Consider the following 15813-nt stretch of genomic DNA (forward strand, 5'->3'; position numbering starts at 1 on the left):
TACATTATTTGAGTGCTCAGGTACTGTTGTACATTATAAACAGTAAGACTTTACTAAGGTTAAACACACAAAAACACAAGTAAGTTAATGAGTTTGCAGTTTTATATTTCATGATTTTAAATGTGATAGTGTCAGAATAAATATGAATTATATATTAATCTGGGGAAATGTACAGAAAAGCTAGGAGAGGGCGCACTGCTCTCAGTTTGAATGCAACTTTATTGACACCGGAAGTGCGAGCGTGAACGGCACACGTGTTTTCTTTGCAGGTTTGAAGGTTAAGGAAGAAGCACCGGGTAGTTTCTTGTCGTCTGTCCACTGCAGAGGATCACCAGGGCGACGTGTTTGTATTAAAAGCCGGGGACAGAGCAGCACTGAGGAGCAGACATGGATCCCATGAAGGCGCAGCAGCTGGCGGCGGAGCTGGAGGTGGAAATGATGTCAGACATGTACAACCGGTAAGCCAATACAAGTTAGCCATTAAGCTAGCTATAACACATTAATGCTAGCTTTATGACGGTATTAAACTGTCTTCTGGCCTTCATGCGTAGCTTTTATTAAACGTGTCGTGTTGCAGTTACAAAGGCTCACCTTAATGTTAGCCAGCGTTGACCTAGCTGCACATGAAGAGTCCCTACAATACATGATGCTAGCTACCTAATAACTGTAGACTGACTGCAGTGCATGTGACAGCTTAATTGGTACTCAGCAGAGCTCACACGCTGTAATATGACATCGAGCAACTCGTTTGGAACATGCATGCCACCATTGAAACGAACAGTTGATCGATGTTGAACGACTGAAAGTCCTAGACAAAAAAATCACGGAATGTATGAAACGACAGTAACACATGACCTTACATTAAGTTGACAGCATTGATCTTGTCTCAATATTGGATATCATTTATTTGTTTCTGTAATGAACCGCAGTTTAAATTTGTAGGGCTTCAATTATGATCAAGGCAAGTTTATTTATATAGCACCTTTCAACACAAGGCAATTCAAGGTGCTTTACAAAAATGAAAGACATTCAGACAAAGGCATTTAAAAACAGTCATTAAAAAGAAAAGATAATAAAAGAAAAAATACATGAATAAAAAGTACATGATGTACAATGTAAAAGTAACAATGTAATTGCTATTGCATCTATTAATGGTCACACATTAATATTATTTCGTGTACCCTAGGTGAAGTTGTCTTGAAATATGTTTTATTTATTGTACATATATCTTAGTGATGCAACATTAGTTTACATTTTTTCCCAAAGAAAATAATAGTATTAATGATTATTATTATTATATTAAATACACAATGATACCTATTATTTGTATTATTATGAAAAGTACTACACTGCAAGTATTTAATAGTAAAATAGCTCAATCGGTCTTTGTTATGAATCTGAAATCTAAATCAAGCTTCTCCAATTTGACGTCACCATCCCTTTTCCTAAAAAGTGTAATATTTGTAACAAGAAGAATTAGGAACGATCGCACGATAACTGCTGAACGATCAGAAATAGTCTCTGGTTGCTACGCTTTTTCTCAAGGCAAAAGCATGCAGTCACTCCTCAAACACATTTTAGTAGCAAGCACCAATACAAGAGTGAATCTGAAAACAAGCATACTATGTCCCCTGTAAGCAATGTACTTGGTCAAAAAAGTTGCACTCAAGATCTAGAAAAATGTTTTAGTTCCAGCAGATGGAGCTGTTTTGTTTGCCAAGTGACATTAACTATCTGCTAATATTGGTGGGACATCATATTAAGATGTTCAGGCATTAGTATGTGTTTGCACACAAGCTTTAATATTTTTTTAAACGTGTTTTACAAATCTAACTGTCTCCTGACTCCCATGTATTCCCAGAATGACCAACGCCTGCCACCGGAAGTGTGTGCCACCACATTACAAGGAGGCGGAGCTGACGAAGGGGGAGTCGGTGTGCCTGGACCGCTGCGTGGCAAAATACCTAGACCTCCACGAGAAGCTGGGACGCAAACTGACAGAGCTCTCCGTCCAGGACGAGGAAATTATGAGGAAGGCAGCAGTAGGGAGCGAATAGAGACACTGTTAAACGGAAAGAAGTAGAGCATTTTGTGGGATTTAAAAGTTACGGGATGGGGTCGCCATATCTTGTTTTTTAATGAGTGGTTGGGGTTGGAAATCAAAAAGCATAGAACTATAAGGGTCCAGTGAGAGAAACTACTTCCTCCACTGCAGTAGAGGATAAGGATCTGGTGGAACGACAGCAGGAGGACATCTTGAAACTTCTCCACCAGCCTCGTGTACATTCAGCTTTGCCTGGTCCTTCAAAAATATCTCATGAAAAATAACTGGAAAGAAGAAAAGGATATTATTTCTAAAGTCATACTTTGTGCTTGTTTTTAGCTGCTCCGAAATGAAGGGTGCAGTTTCTACTGAAGAAACTCAAGTAATTTGAAGTTTTGTGGCACCAACCGTCTGGTACTTGTGGCAGGTTAAAACAAACACTAGGAATGATTTGCATTTAGTCCCTGTTTTCCAAATCACCCTTTGAACATGGTTAAAAATCAACTTTCAAAGGGGGTAAAAGTAAACTGGGGTCAAAATGTTGCTACACTACATTGTCTGTTATGCAGACAAGGTTTTGAACAAAACCTAAAAATACAGTAATTTATACACGGATGGATCAGAACAAGCACTGAATGAATCATGTCTTTTTAAACAAGACGCTATGCATAAAGTTGACTGTCAGGGCTGGATGGTGCTTTGTTGGCTCAACAATATCTCCAATGCAGACAGCTGCATCACTCCGGCTTAACGTGGACGTGTGTTGAAGATGGACTGAACTCATAATTGTCATGCTTGTGTAGACTGTATTGTGCCCTATGTGAGAGGACCATGTTTTGACTGTGATGTTTTTTTTTTGTGCTCACCACTGTGGCAGCTTTTTGCTACATATTGTTGAAGCTACACAGTGTTTTGATGTTATTAAGTACTCAAATAAAAATGTCTATTATCATAACAACACAAGTTTTGCTATGAGGGTATTTTTTCTTTTTCCTTCATATTTCTTAGCTATTGAAATTGCCTCCTGTCTCACTACTGTTACGGTAGCACTCAGAGGGCTGGGTTTCCTAAATATGTGCCTGTACCTTTAAGACAGACCGTCAGGCAGATTGGGGTGAGGAAGTGGAGACTTTCGTTTCCTTCACTAAACTTATTTATACCTGCACGTTGTACATGAGAAAGGGGAACTGACAGCTGCTGAAACAAAAGCGGCCCAGGGTAGGAGGGGGTCTGTCGTCTCTATGTTGTAGGTGGAATAACGTTTCAGACCGGTGCGAGGAGCACCGCGCGAGAAACACGGTAAGTGATGTTCAAGGTGTTTGTAAAAATGAGGCTTGTCGTTAGGTAAGTATGCTAGATGAGTTACTTACAGCACACTTGGTATTTCAGAATAGTCTTTTTAAATAATAACCCTAAAATGTGTTTCTGTATTAGGCTACTATTACTGCAGAAGTCGCTATAGGTATGCAAAACTATACCAAAGCATCGTTTGATACCAGACAGTACTATAATGTAGCTCTTTGACCCACCTTTCATTATTCCACTGTTACGTTCAGGATTAAAAGGAAGTCGTTACACGAGTTCTAAAGGTAATGCTGGGGGGAAAGAGCACACAACGTGGATTTTATTTTAATCTAGATAAGGATAGTTCAATGACCCTAAAATAAAGCTTGAAATGTCAATGCTATGTCTTGCTAACATTTTGGAGAACATGTTATGGGCTATATCCTCTTTTATACCAATGTGGTCATGTTTGTTGAGTTGCACTGAAGAACATTTCAGAACATCACTTAGAATCACGTTGCTAGATATAGTGTGTCTATTTTTGTACCTTTTATTGTCTTATTTGCACTGACGTAAAACTGCATACAATCTAGATATTAAATAAAAAGAACTGTAACATGAGGGGTCAATAGCCACAACATTGGACTTTCCACTAACTTAAAGAAAGTAAAAAACAAACACACGTACACCAAGAATTATTTAATCAAAAAACGAATACAATTGAATTGATTTAGAAATATAACACACTTTAATAAAGTATTTGTTTTTTCTATTTCTTTAGAGGAACGTTTTATCTAAAACATTTTCTTTAGCGGAGAAAAATAGAGAAATGAATGTCAACGACAAGAGAATGTACCACTGAATATGTCCCAGAAATACAAAAATAAGCATTTTCCCTGAGCCCAAACATAACCTTTAATATTGTAACATCCGAGGTGTTCAGGCTTCAATGATACTTCAACCCAATGCTTACAATATTGAAGAGACTTCTTAACTCAAAGAAGTTCCAAAATATCATGACTTTTATCTATTGTTATCCAAATAAGGTAGCTAAAAACTCACATAACAAACAGTAATAGCCGACCCTTATCTCACAGTCATCGGAATTCATAGACAATTAAGTACTAAAAAGAAGCACTTAAAATGAAGTAGTCTCATTATAAATATAACAGCTGCCCATGTTATTTACTCCAACATTAAAAGTCCACAATTTAAAAGAGTAATTATATTGAAAATCCAGATGTATCCAGCCTTACATTTTATCTGGAATGTATCCTGAATTTTTTTATGACCTGTGATAATTCAACAAAAAAACCTCTGACTGTATTCTCATGAGTATGAACTGAAGATGGTTTCTACAGAAGCATAATGGGAGTAATGACACAAACACATTGATTGGGTTTGGTCGAGTAAACAAGTAATAATCCAGAGTACTGCCGGGTTTGGTCACTAGATGGAGGCAGCCGATCGAGAGGTGTTTATCAGGGATGATGATCAGTTCGTAGCGCCTCCCAATGGCGGCATAAATGAACTGCTGAATGTGGACCAAGAAGAAAACGCACCGGAGCAGGTACGTTTTCCTGGGAAAACTCCAGTTCTAGTGTTCCAGAGAAAGATGTGATTAAATACTACCAACAAACCCCCCCACTCACCTCTCCTTTGCTTTTTCTTCTTGAATAAAGGAGTTTCTTGGCCCACAAGCAGAGTACAACGAGGAGGAGGAGGAGAGGAAGTACTACAGGAGGAAGAGGCTTGGAGTCATCAAGAACGTCCTTGCAGCCAGTGTTGGAGCCATGATTCTGTACAGTGTGTACATGGGTCAGTATGGAACACAAGACAGTGCATTGGATGAAGGAAGAAGAGCATAGTTCTATTAAATCTTTCTCTACAGGTCTACTGCAGATGCAGCTAATACTCCATTATGATATGACCTACCGCGAAGTGAAGTATAGCAACCTTGGCCTGGAGGACATTGATCACAAGATGCTGATGGGCATCAACGTCACGCCCATCATAGGTCTGCTGTACACCCCCGTACTTATCAGGTAGCAAACGCACAAATGATAAAACCTTTCCTTTTGTAACTGAATGTCCTTGCTCTATAACAACAACATTTCCTCTATTTATATCCCTGGAAGGTTTCTAGGTACAAAGTGGATGATGTTCCTCGCTTCAGGGATCTACGCACTCTTTGTGTCGACCAATTACTGGGAGCGGTACTACACCTTGGTCCCATCGGCCGTGGCTATCGGCGTGGCCATCGTGCCGCTCTGGGCCTCGTTGGGAAATTACATTACAAGGTGAGCAAGCGGATGTGGAAGGGTGGGCGGATAAAGATGTAACATAAGAGGCAGAGGCTGGACCTACGTCATGTGGAAGTACTCATGTGACGTGGACTGACGACCAGTTTCCGATTGTTGGTTTTACCTTCACTGCAGAGAGGTACCAGTTGGCAACCTGTGGCCCTGCCAAGTTGCCCTTGAGCAAGGCCTTTGTTCCCACCGCTGCTTTATAATAGCTGCCCACTGCTCGTAATTCTAGGATGGGTGAAATGCAGAGGTTATATTCACTGTGAGTGCAGTACTGTGTACACGTGGACTTCAATTCCTCAATTCTATAAACCCTAAATATATCTTTATTACTACCCTTTGACCTTTACCATAAATCTTACCATGATCCTTAATATTGAGCGTTTCTAATGGTCATCAGCGCTTCAATTATATAATTTAGGAACTTTTATCCCCTCACATCCAATGAAGGTAGCCAAAAAATCAAGTCACAAACATATAAGGGAGATTTGAGACAATCTAGGAAAATTGCAACTTACAGTAAAAGCAATTAGCTGAAATAATACAGGATTTCAAACCAAAACAACCCTTTAAACACAGGGCCTGAAAAAGAGAAAGTAAAGCGGACCCGCCCCCATGGGTTCATCAAGTCCTGCTGTAGGGAGGCTGTGGCACAGTGGGGTAGTGCGTTGGTGTTCGGATCACAGGTTCAAACCCCACTGCAGTCAGCATGTCGTTGTGTCCCTGAGACACTTCACCCCAAATTGCTCCTGTGGGGATTGTCCACATGTCCTGAGTATGTAAGTCGCTTTGGATAAAGCGTCTAACAAGTGACATGTCATGTAGTTACAAAAAGAAAATCTGACATCACTGATGGAACTTTCTTAACTATCAGACTTTTGTTTATTTAATCCTTTATTTAAGCAGAGTCTCTCAAGCATGTGAGCAGTCAAAGTGGGCACAAAATATGAACCTGGACATTTGCATAATAGTGCCCCTTAATAGAGATATGTGCAAAGTTTAAAACATTAGTTTTACATTAAGGAAAGCAATCACAAGTGGAATTACAAACACTTGATAATAGTTTTTTGAAATGTGAAGTGAAATGAGAGCTTTTACTTTCAAAATCCTTGCTAAGGTGCTGTGTCAGTCAGTACAACTGGAGCTGAAGCATCGTCAGCCGCTGAAGGTGAATCATCTTCATGTCTGTTCACAAAGAGGTGTAGGAATAACAATACTTATTGTTTCCATCAGTGCAATGCCCAAACAATAGTTTACGAGGCTCTTTGTTGTGCAGCGCTGTGTTGGGAACTTTGTCAGCTCTTTTTTTGTGTTCGTGATACAATGCCGTTAGAAACCCAATTCACCAATCCGATCTACGTTTTTTTATTTCCATGCGTTGAATATAGAGCCTTTATAAAAATGAATGAAGAAAAACAGATAATGGAAATCTATATTTCATGCGTGCAAGTCATTATTTAATTTCCCAATTGAGTGGTGCAGTGGTGACTTCTTTTTGTTGGCCGACCCGGAAATGAGCCTACCAAGGGCTGCCTCGACTACAAGCACTGGAATCTTTCCATTGGTTTAGGGAAAGTTGAAGAAAATAAGATCTGTGGCTAACATTTATGATACTTTGACGTTTGCTTCAACGGGATTATCTCGAACATATTGACACCCCTTTTTAGGATGTATTAACTGTAAATCCAATCGCCAAAAGTTAAAAAAGCTAATGCTATAGGCTAGGGGAGAAGGGGGTAAGTTGAGCCAGTGGGTAAATTGAACCACCCCCTGTAACCAGGCAACTTCTTATAGTTGTAATCAAGTGACCAGAAATTATGCAAGCTCCACCCATTTCTCATTGCCTGTGAAAGAGAGATACTCATTGTGGTCTGGTAAGTAAACATTTTTACAAAAAACGTGTTTTGCTTGTCAAAGTAAATGTTCTAGATGTCAGCTATATCGGCTGCCATGTCAAAAAAAAAGTATCCAGGTTTAAACACATATTGTATGTTGATGTGTTGGCAGCGTATTAACCATGTGAATCATCAAGCTAAAGATGACTGTATTTCAATGCTAGGCTATTTTTTCTAAAATGGTGGCTATGGGGTAAAGTGAACCACGGGCCTTGGGGTAAAGTGAACCATGGGCCTTGGGGTAAAGTGAACCATGGGCTTTGGGGTAAAGTGAACCACGGGCCATGGGGTAAAGTGAACCACGGGCCTTGGGGTAAAGTGAACCACGGGCCTTGGGGTAAAGTGAACCATGGGCCTTGGGGTAAAGTGAACCATGGGCCTTGGGGTAAAGTGAACCACGGGCCTTGGGGTAAGTTGAGCCATGGGCCTTGGGGTAAAGTGAACCACGGGCCTTGGGGTAAAGTGAACCACGGGCCTTGGGGTAAAGTGAACCACGGGCCTTGGGGTAAAGTGAACCATGGGCCTTGGGGTAAAGTGAACCACGGGCCTTGGGGTAAAGTGAACCACGGGCCTTGGGGTAAGTTGAGCCATGGGCCTTGGGGTAAAGTGAACCACGGGCCTTGGGGTAAAGTGAACCATGGGCCTTGGGGTAAAGTGAACCACGGGCCTTGGGGTAAGTTGAGCCATGGGCCTTGGGGTAAAGTGAACCACGGGCCTTGGGGTAAAGTGAACCACGGGCCTTGGGGTAAAGTGAACCACGGGCCTTGGGGTAAGTTGAGCCATGGGCCTTGGGGTAAAGTGAACCACGGGCCTTGGGGTAAAGTGAACCACGGGCCTTGGGGTAAAGTGAACCACGGGCCTTGGGGTAAGTTGAGCCACGGGCCTTGGGGTAAAGTGAACCACGGGCCTTGGGGTAAAGTGAACCACGGGCCTTGGGGTAAAGTGAACCACGGGCCTTGGGGTAAGTTGAGCCACGGGCCTTGGGGTAAAGTGAACCACGGGCCTTGGGGTAAAGTGAACCACGGGCCTTGGGGTAAATTGAACCACGGGCCTTGGGGTAAAGTGAACCACGGGCCTTGGGGTAAAGTGAACCACGGGCCTTGGGGTAAGTTGAGCCATGGGCCTTGGGGTAAAGTGAACCACGGGCCTTGGGGTAAAGTGAACCACGGGCCTTGGGGTAAGTTGAGCCACTTTTCAATGGAGAAATGAATGAAAGTAGGCCCAGTTGATAATAAGAGCTCATTATAGGCTACATTTAAAGTTGAATTTACCCTGTGTTTGATTGGTAAGATGTATGACATTGTATCTTTTTCCTTTTGCTAATGTTAAAAAAAATCAATTTATATTTGAAAAACTAAGCTTGTATTTGGTTTGTTATTTATTGTTTATAGTTACCTTTAAGATGTGTTGGAGGTATGCCCAGGTTTGAACAGTGGTTCAATTCACCCCCTGACCTGGATCAACTTACCCCTAACCCGGGGCAAGTTGAGCCACAAGACTTTTTTTTTTTTTTGAAGTAATATTTTCACTGCCCTTGATCAAATATGAATTATTATCATTGCCATTGATAGGAGACATCCTGAATTATAGGTGTGTGTTTTTCATTTTTACTATGTGTCATTTCTCCTTGCTTAGAGGACAGCATAACTAAAAAATGGCTCAACTTACCCCACTCTCCCCTATACACAAACTACATGAAACGGCATCGAAACCGCTAAGCTAAAGGCTCCGCTATTATTCTGAATGATGACATGACAACAAGTCACTCGTTAGTAACCACTGTTTTTAGGACACAATAGCCTCAGATAATAGATTTGGAAAGTTGCTCCAAAATGTCTAACACATCCAGAAGTGTACAGGTAATTCTGTATACAGTCTTCAAATGGACACACACCTACTGAACATAAGATGAATGATTGAATGTATCGGCATGCAGGATGGCGCAGCAGTACTACGAGTATGTGAACTACAGAGAAGAGCATGTGCAGGAGCAGAAGAAGCTCCCTAAGGGCGCGTGCCACAGCTACATCATCGTCTTCCAGTCCATCTTCTTCATCATCTTCCATGTGAGTCTCATTTATGCTGCCGTTTAATCAAATGAACCTAAGATTCTTCTCATGTCATGATCAGTTTAACGTTGGAAAGATACGTTTGAGCAGCTGCAGAAACTAATGCTCTCTCCTCCTCACCAGCTGAGTTTTGTCTTCGCTGAGTTCCCGATGCGCTTCGTCCTCAACGGCTACCTGCGAGAAAACGAACATATCCTCAAAAATGTCCATAACTGCGGTAAGGGACAGTGTCACTTCCCGCCAGTGATGAACCATTTCTAACAGCAATTGAGGATGACTAAGTATTAGGACTTTTAATTCAGTCCATTTTGACCAATGATTTGTATAAAGATTTGGAAAGATGCTTTCAGCTTTTTACTCTCTAAACCCTTTTTCCAGTCTTTTAAGGCAAGGCAAGTTTAGCGATATAGATATTTAAAAAAACAAGGCATTCTAATGTGCTTAAAATATTTAAAGAATCAAGACATAGTGTAAAAGAATCACATATAAAATGACATTTTCAAAACAGTCATTACACAGCTATAAGTAAAAACAAGCTGAAATATAATAAGACATACATAAATGACAAGAACAAAAGTTACAGTACAAATATTTATTGCTATTTGATTTAAAAAAGGCAGAGGCAAACAGATTTGTTTGCTAAGCTAAGCTAACTAGCTGCTTTCCCCACCTAGATATTTACCGTTGTTTCTTTAACTTCAACTAGGTATATTGATTTTGCATCGACTCTCCAAAACAATGTTAACTGATTCAATATCCTATATTGACAATGAGTAAGGGGATTTAGATCATTGCTCATTTTAAATGTAGAGGAAACATATATGCATGTAACTACTGTGCTCTCCTAAAAGCCACCAGACTTAATTGATCAAACAGGAATTGTACCATGCTGATCAAAACACACTTTATTCAACCTAGACAGAATACAAGCAATAACTAGGTTAAATGTTCAAACGTATTTAGACCTAATACTATTCGCATGACTTAATGTCAACACCACTAAGCTTAAGGTGGACTTGGGTTGGGCGTAATGAAGTTTGGCAGTCTTTTGTTTTGTTTGCATTTTATGTCGTGGATCAAAACATGAACATCTTGTGAGCTTGTAATAACCAAAGACCTTACTTTGGGAATACAACCAAAAACGTGGAAATGCTAACTAATTTATTCACTCTCTATTGCGTCCAGAAGCATATGTGTCCATGTCTCGAACTGAAACACAATCCGAGAGGTTCCAGACCAACTAGTATTTTTAATTGGCCTGTGGATGTTAGGTAAGGTCAGTGGTTCTGAAACCTCTTGTGTCAGTCCCCCCTTTAGAAGAAACATCTCCCACCCTTATACTTGAATGTTTTGCATTGCTCACGTCTTTCCACGGCACGTTCTAGACCAACGTATTTTAGGAAGAGAACAGGTAGAAGTTCAGTGCTAGGCTAGTATACATCATTTCTACTTCAGTATGTAGCAACGTGCTACATGAAACTCGAAGTGGCCTCACAGAGCCGCTCTGAAACTCGCGAGGTGCATCACTTCTCCTCAAGCTGTGATGTTTATCATTTTGAACTTCATGCATCATCACTCCTTTTTGATTGTTCTCAACAAAAGGAGGAAGTAAAAGTGTAGCGAGGTAACACCTCAAAAATATGACCTGCTTCTCTATCAGCTTTGGTTATTTCCAAAGGTCACAGATGCGTGTGTTCCGGGCTTCAGCTCTGAGTGGGACTGAACGCTTGTTTTCCCTCTGCTCTTCCTAACGACAGGAGCAAACATCAAAGGTGTGATCCCCGGCTTCACACCACCGTGCTCAGTACGCTGCCTCGCTCCATGCTGCTCATCCAAGTGGAAAGCGTCCTCATGGGCTTCGCCTTCCTCTCCATGATCATCGTAAGATCCCAAAGGCCCCGACAAAACACACACACCTAGAGTTCAGTGTTTTAAGTTGTGTAACATTTATTCATCTGATTGTCTTGTGTCTGTCCTCGTGTCCTTCTCGTTGGAAGAACCAGCAATGCCAATTATATATATCATATACAAATGGCCCTAATCCTATTCCGTACAGTCCCAACAAGATTTAGAACCAAAGTGTTTTGCAGTCTTACTTGCATCTGGATGTGTACTGCATAACTACAATCAATGTACTGTTGGATGTTCTTGTACTTTACATTTGTGTCCAACGCTACTTCAATGAAAGCTTTTATTTCTGCTGGAGGACCAACACACACATTTTCTAAATATTTTCTTTTGAACACCAATAAATAAGAAGCATAAGAGCCAGTACTAAATAACTGCGTCTTTATTAAATTGCTTGTAGAATTACCCTGACTGTACCCCTACCTGGTCTTCTCACGTCTAAGACCCATGTCGGGCTCTTAAACTGTGTGCGCAGGAAGCTTCCAAGCTGCCTGGTGCAGGAAACAATGCTCAGGAGAGCTGTGAGAGTGAACCCAAACAGTCATATCATAATAATAGATACATTACATTTATAAGCACTTTCCTGGTGCTCAAAGCTCTCACAAGCAAGTCAAACAAAATAACAAACAAAGTAAAAAGTGCTAAGCTAGGTGGAATAAGGGGCAAGGGTTAGTGATTAGGAGTTGAAGGCAAGAGGGACAGGTGAGTTTTGAGGGATTGTTTGAATGGTGTGCGAGTGTTGGCGGATCTGACGTGGCTGGGGAGGGGGTCTCCAGAGTGTGGGGGAGGCTGCTGCGTTATCATGGGCCATACAGCTCAGTGGAGCAGAGGGAACTTGTAGGGTGGTGATTCTGTGTGGGTTCATAGTTCAGAGCAAGATCTTTCACATTACAAACATTCACTGATACATTGCTAGTTTTCCTCATACTGCCTGTGCTGCAGCTCCTCTTTTCACCCTCTGTCTGAAACCAGAGCCCAGTCTGCTCTGATTGGTTAGCTGGCCTGCTCTGTTGTGATTGGTCAACCGCTTAGAGATGTCCCTCCCCTAAGCCTTTTATGTACATTGTGTTGGAGCGCTAGCCAATAGAAACGTGAATATAACATAGTGATGTCATTATGTTAGGGTGGCAAACAAAGGAGTTCACTGGAGGTGTTTTAGGCAGGGGGGAGGGAGTGTGTGGGAGAGAAACTCCCTCTGGAGGGAATTCTGGATCTTAGCCTTTGCAGACCGTTGACATGCACACAAACCTATAGAAAACACTACAGGGAAGAGATGAACCCCAAGAAGCAGAATAGGCCCTTTAACATATTTGAGTCGCACTAAGAACAAAGTGTGTTTTGGTCAGGGCGCACTCAGGATTTAAAAACATATCCCTGGACAAGCAGTCAATCATTCCATCTCATTTATTTAGCTGCAATTTTATCCAAAGCGTCTCGTATTGTATTCAACGGACCAAAAGTGCAAGGATCATCAAAGTACAGCAACTTTATTAAATGCTGATCTAATTCTACATTTAGAGACAATAGGAGATGGAGAAAGAGTCTGTGTGTAGAAGAAGCACTCGGATCCTCCAGTTGAAAGCAGTTTAGAGTCTGGCTGTAGAAATGGGTTGATGTCAGTATTGCAGCTTGGCCCATGCATTTCTCCCAGCCTAGCTGTAGTTACAGAGGCTTATTCAGCAACGTGTTTGCATTCAGTTTGCCTTATCATCCAAAGTATATTGTAGAGCCTGTGACTTAGGTTTCCATTGCCATATCTACACTGTAGCTAATGTGCACATGACAATAAAGCCTTGAATCTTGAAACGTATCGTATCAAAACTATTTCAAATGAATTGTTGCTTTTGCTGCTTCCCACAGTTCCTGGTGCTGTGTGGCGCCGCCTACCGCCCCACCGAAGAGATCGACCTCCGCAGCATCGGCTGGGGAAACATCTTCCAGCTGCCTTTCAAACACCTCAGGGACTACCGCCTGCGCCTGCTCTGCCCCTTCTTCATCTACAGCGGCTTCGAGCAGCTGTTCGCCATCACTGGATTCTCCCTGGTACTGCACTTGTACTCGCATTGCTTCATTTGGATAGTGCGCTACCAGAGAGGAGCCGACACATTATAGAAATAAGTACAGATTCAATCAGATTTCAGTCTCTTAAACACAGAATGGATTGTAATATACATCCATAATATTTTAGTACAATGTGCACATTTTTACTTTAACTTCTTGTGTTTACATTAATATTCTTATTTGATCTATTATTGGACATTTTACATTAACTTATATTTTTTTTAATTTTATGTTTTTATTGCACACTTATGTTTATATAATAATAATTCATTTCATTTTCATTAGAGTGCTTTTCCAAGTGCTCAAAGCAATTTACAAATTACATATATTAGACATTTAACAGTTATTACCACATTCTTTTTTATTTTATCTTTTTAAAGCACATTCTTACTTTAACTTTTTGTTTAAAGTAAATACTTGTATTTAGTTTGATGTTTTTTTTAAATGAAATTCTTAGGTTGATATACACATTTTTACTTTATCTTATCTTTAATTGCAAAGGTTACTTTAACTTCTTATGTTTATTTGAATATCTTATTTTCATTCTATTTGTTTATTTATCTTTTATATATTTCATTCTAAAATGAAGCAACTGTGACCGGGAGCAACAGCCTGTTCTGGTTCTCTCCTCAGTCCTATGGCGTGTGCGCTCTGGGCCTGGACAAGCTGTGGCTCCTCATCCTCGTGTACGGCCTCTCCTGCTCCGTCTTCTCCTCCCTCTCCCTCTGCCTCCTCCGCCTTCCGCGCTGGGTGTGTCTGGTGGGGGGGGCCGTGGTGCACCTAGTGCTGCTGGTGGCTCTCCTGGCTTTCTCTCCAACCCCGAAGACGCCTTCATATCTGGGTCCTCTGCTGGTGATCTCTGTGCTGTGGGGACTGGGCAGCGCCCTGAACAAGACGGGTGTCAGCAGTGAGTCACGCTGGTGCTGTTCGAGTTGTTGGTATGTAACTTTGTTCACACGTGACATTATCAGCCTGACTCTCTCTCTCTCTCTCTCTCTCTCTCTCTCTCTCTCTTGTGTAGACTGTATTGTGCCCTATGTGAGAGGACCATGTTTTGACTGTGATGTTTTTTTTTTGTGCTCACCACTGTGGCAGCTTTTTGCTACATATTGTTGAAGCTACACAGTGTTTTGATGTTATTAAGTACTCAAATAAAAATGTCTATTATCATAACAACACAAGTTTGCTATGAGGGTATTTTTTCTTTTTCCTTCATATTTCTTAGCTATTGAAATTGCCTCCTGTCTCACTACTGTTACGGTAGCACTCAGAGGGCTGGGTTTCCTAAATATGTGCCTGTACCTTTAAGACAGACCGTCAGGCAGATTGGGGTGAGGAAGTGGAGACTTTCGTTTCCTTCACTAACTTATTTATACCTGCACGTTGTACATGAGAAAGGGGAACTGACAGCTGCTGAAACAAAAGCGGCCCAGGGTAGGAGGGGGTCTGTCGTCTCTATGTTGTAGGTGGAATAACGTTTCAGACCGGTGCGAGGAGCACCGCGCGAGAAACACGGTAAGTGATGTTCAAGGTGTTTGTAAAAATGAGGCTTGTCGTTAGGTAGTATGCTAGATGAGTTACTTACAGCACACTTGGGTATTTCAGAATAGTCTTTAAATAATAACCCTAAAAGTGTTTCTGTATTAGGCTACTATTACTGCAGAAGTCGCTATAGGTAATGCAAAACTATACCAAGCATCGTTTGATACCAGACTACTATAATGTAAGCTCTTTGACCCACCTTTCATTATTCCACTGTTCGTTCAGGATTAAAGGAAGTCGTTACACACGAGTTCTAAAGGTAATGCTGGGGGGAAAGAGCACACAACGTGGATTTTATTTTAATCTAGATAAGGATAGTTCAATGACCCTAAATAAAGCTTGAAATGTCAATGCTATGTCTTGCTAACATTTTGGAGAACATGTTATGGGCTATATCCTCTTTTATACCAATGTGGTCATGTTTGTTGAGTTGCACTGAAGACATTTCAGAACATCACTTAGAATCACGTTGCTAGATATAGTGTGTCTATTTTTGTACCTTTTATTGTCTTATTTGCACTGACGTAAAACTGCATACAATCTAGATATTAAATAAAAAGAACTGTAACATGAGGGGTCAATAGCCACAACATTGGACTTTCCACTAACTTAAAGAAAGTAAAAAACAAACACACGTACACCAAGAATTATTTAATCAAAAAACGAATACAATTGAATTGATTTAGAAATATAACACACTT

The 15813-nt window shown here is 41.0% G+C and overlaps 2 protein-coding genes across 2 annotated transcripts; both read left to right on the plus strand.

Annotated features, from left to right (window-relative positions):
* The first annotated feature begins 226 nt into the window (after positions 1-226).
* On the plus strand, positions 227-3007 carry timm10 (translocase of inner mitochondrial membrane 10 homolog (yeast)). The gene is made up of 2 exons (XM_034085309.2): positions 227-458; positions 1862-3007. Exons 1-2 carry the CDS (start codon positions 388-390, stop codon positions 2055-2057), a joined length of 267 nt encoding a protein of 88 aa, XP_033941200.1. The 5' UTR covers positions 227-387; the 3' UTR covers positions 2058-3007.
* A 146-nt stretch (positions 3008-3153) lies between these two features.
* LOC117452209 (protein unc-93 homolog B1-like) lies at positions 3154-14546 on the plus strand. The gene is given in 12 exon segments (XM_034090709.1): positions 3154-3343; positions 4782-4898; positions 5011-5146; positions 5220-5373; positions 5467-5628; positions 9469-9598; positions 9725-9818; positions 11359-11388; positions 11391-11482; positions 13370-13552; positions 14204-14495; positions 14542-14546. Coding segments are annotated over 11 exon segments (1395 nt in total). The 5' UTR covers positions 3154-3343.
* The last annotated feature ends 1267 nt before the right edge of the window (positions 14547-15813 follow it).

The sequence above is a fragment of the Pseudochaenichthys georgianus genome, chromosome 1 (assembly GCF_902827115.2).
Source record: "Pseudochaenichthys georgianus chromosome 1, fPseGeo1.2, whole genome shotgun sequence".
In the NCBI taxonomy this organism is placed as follows: Eukaryota; Metazoa; Chordata; class Actinopteri; order Perciformes; family Channichthyidae; genus Pseudochaenichthys; species Pseudochaenichthys georgianus.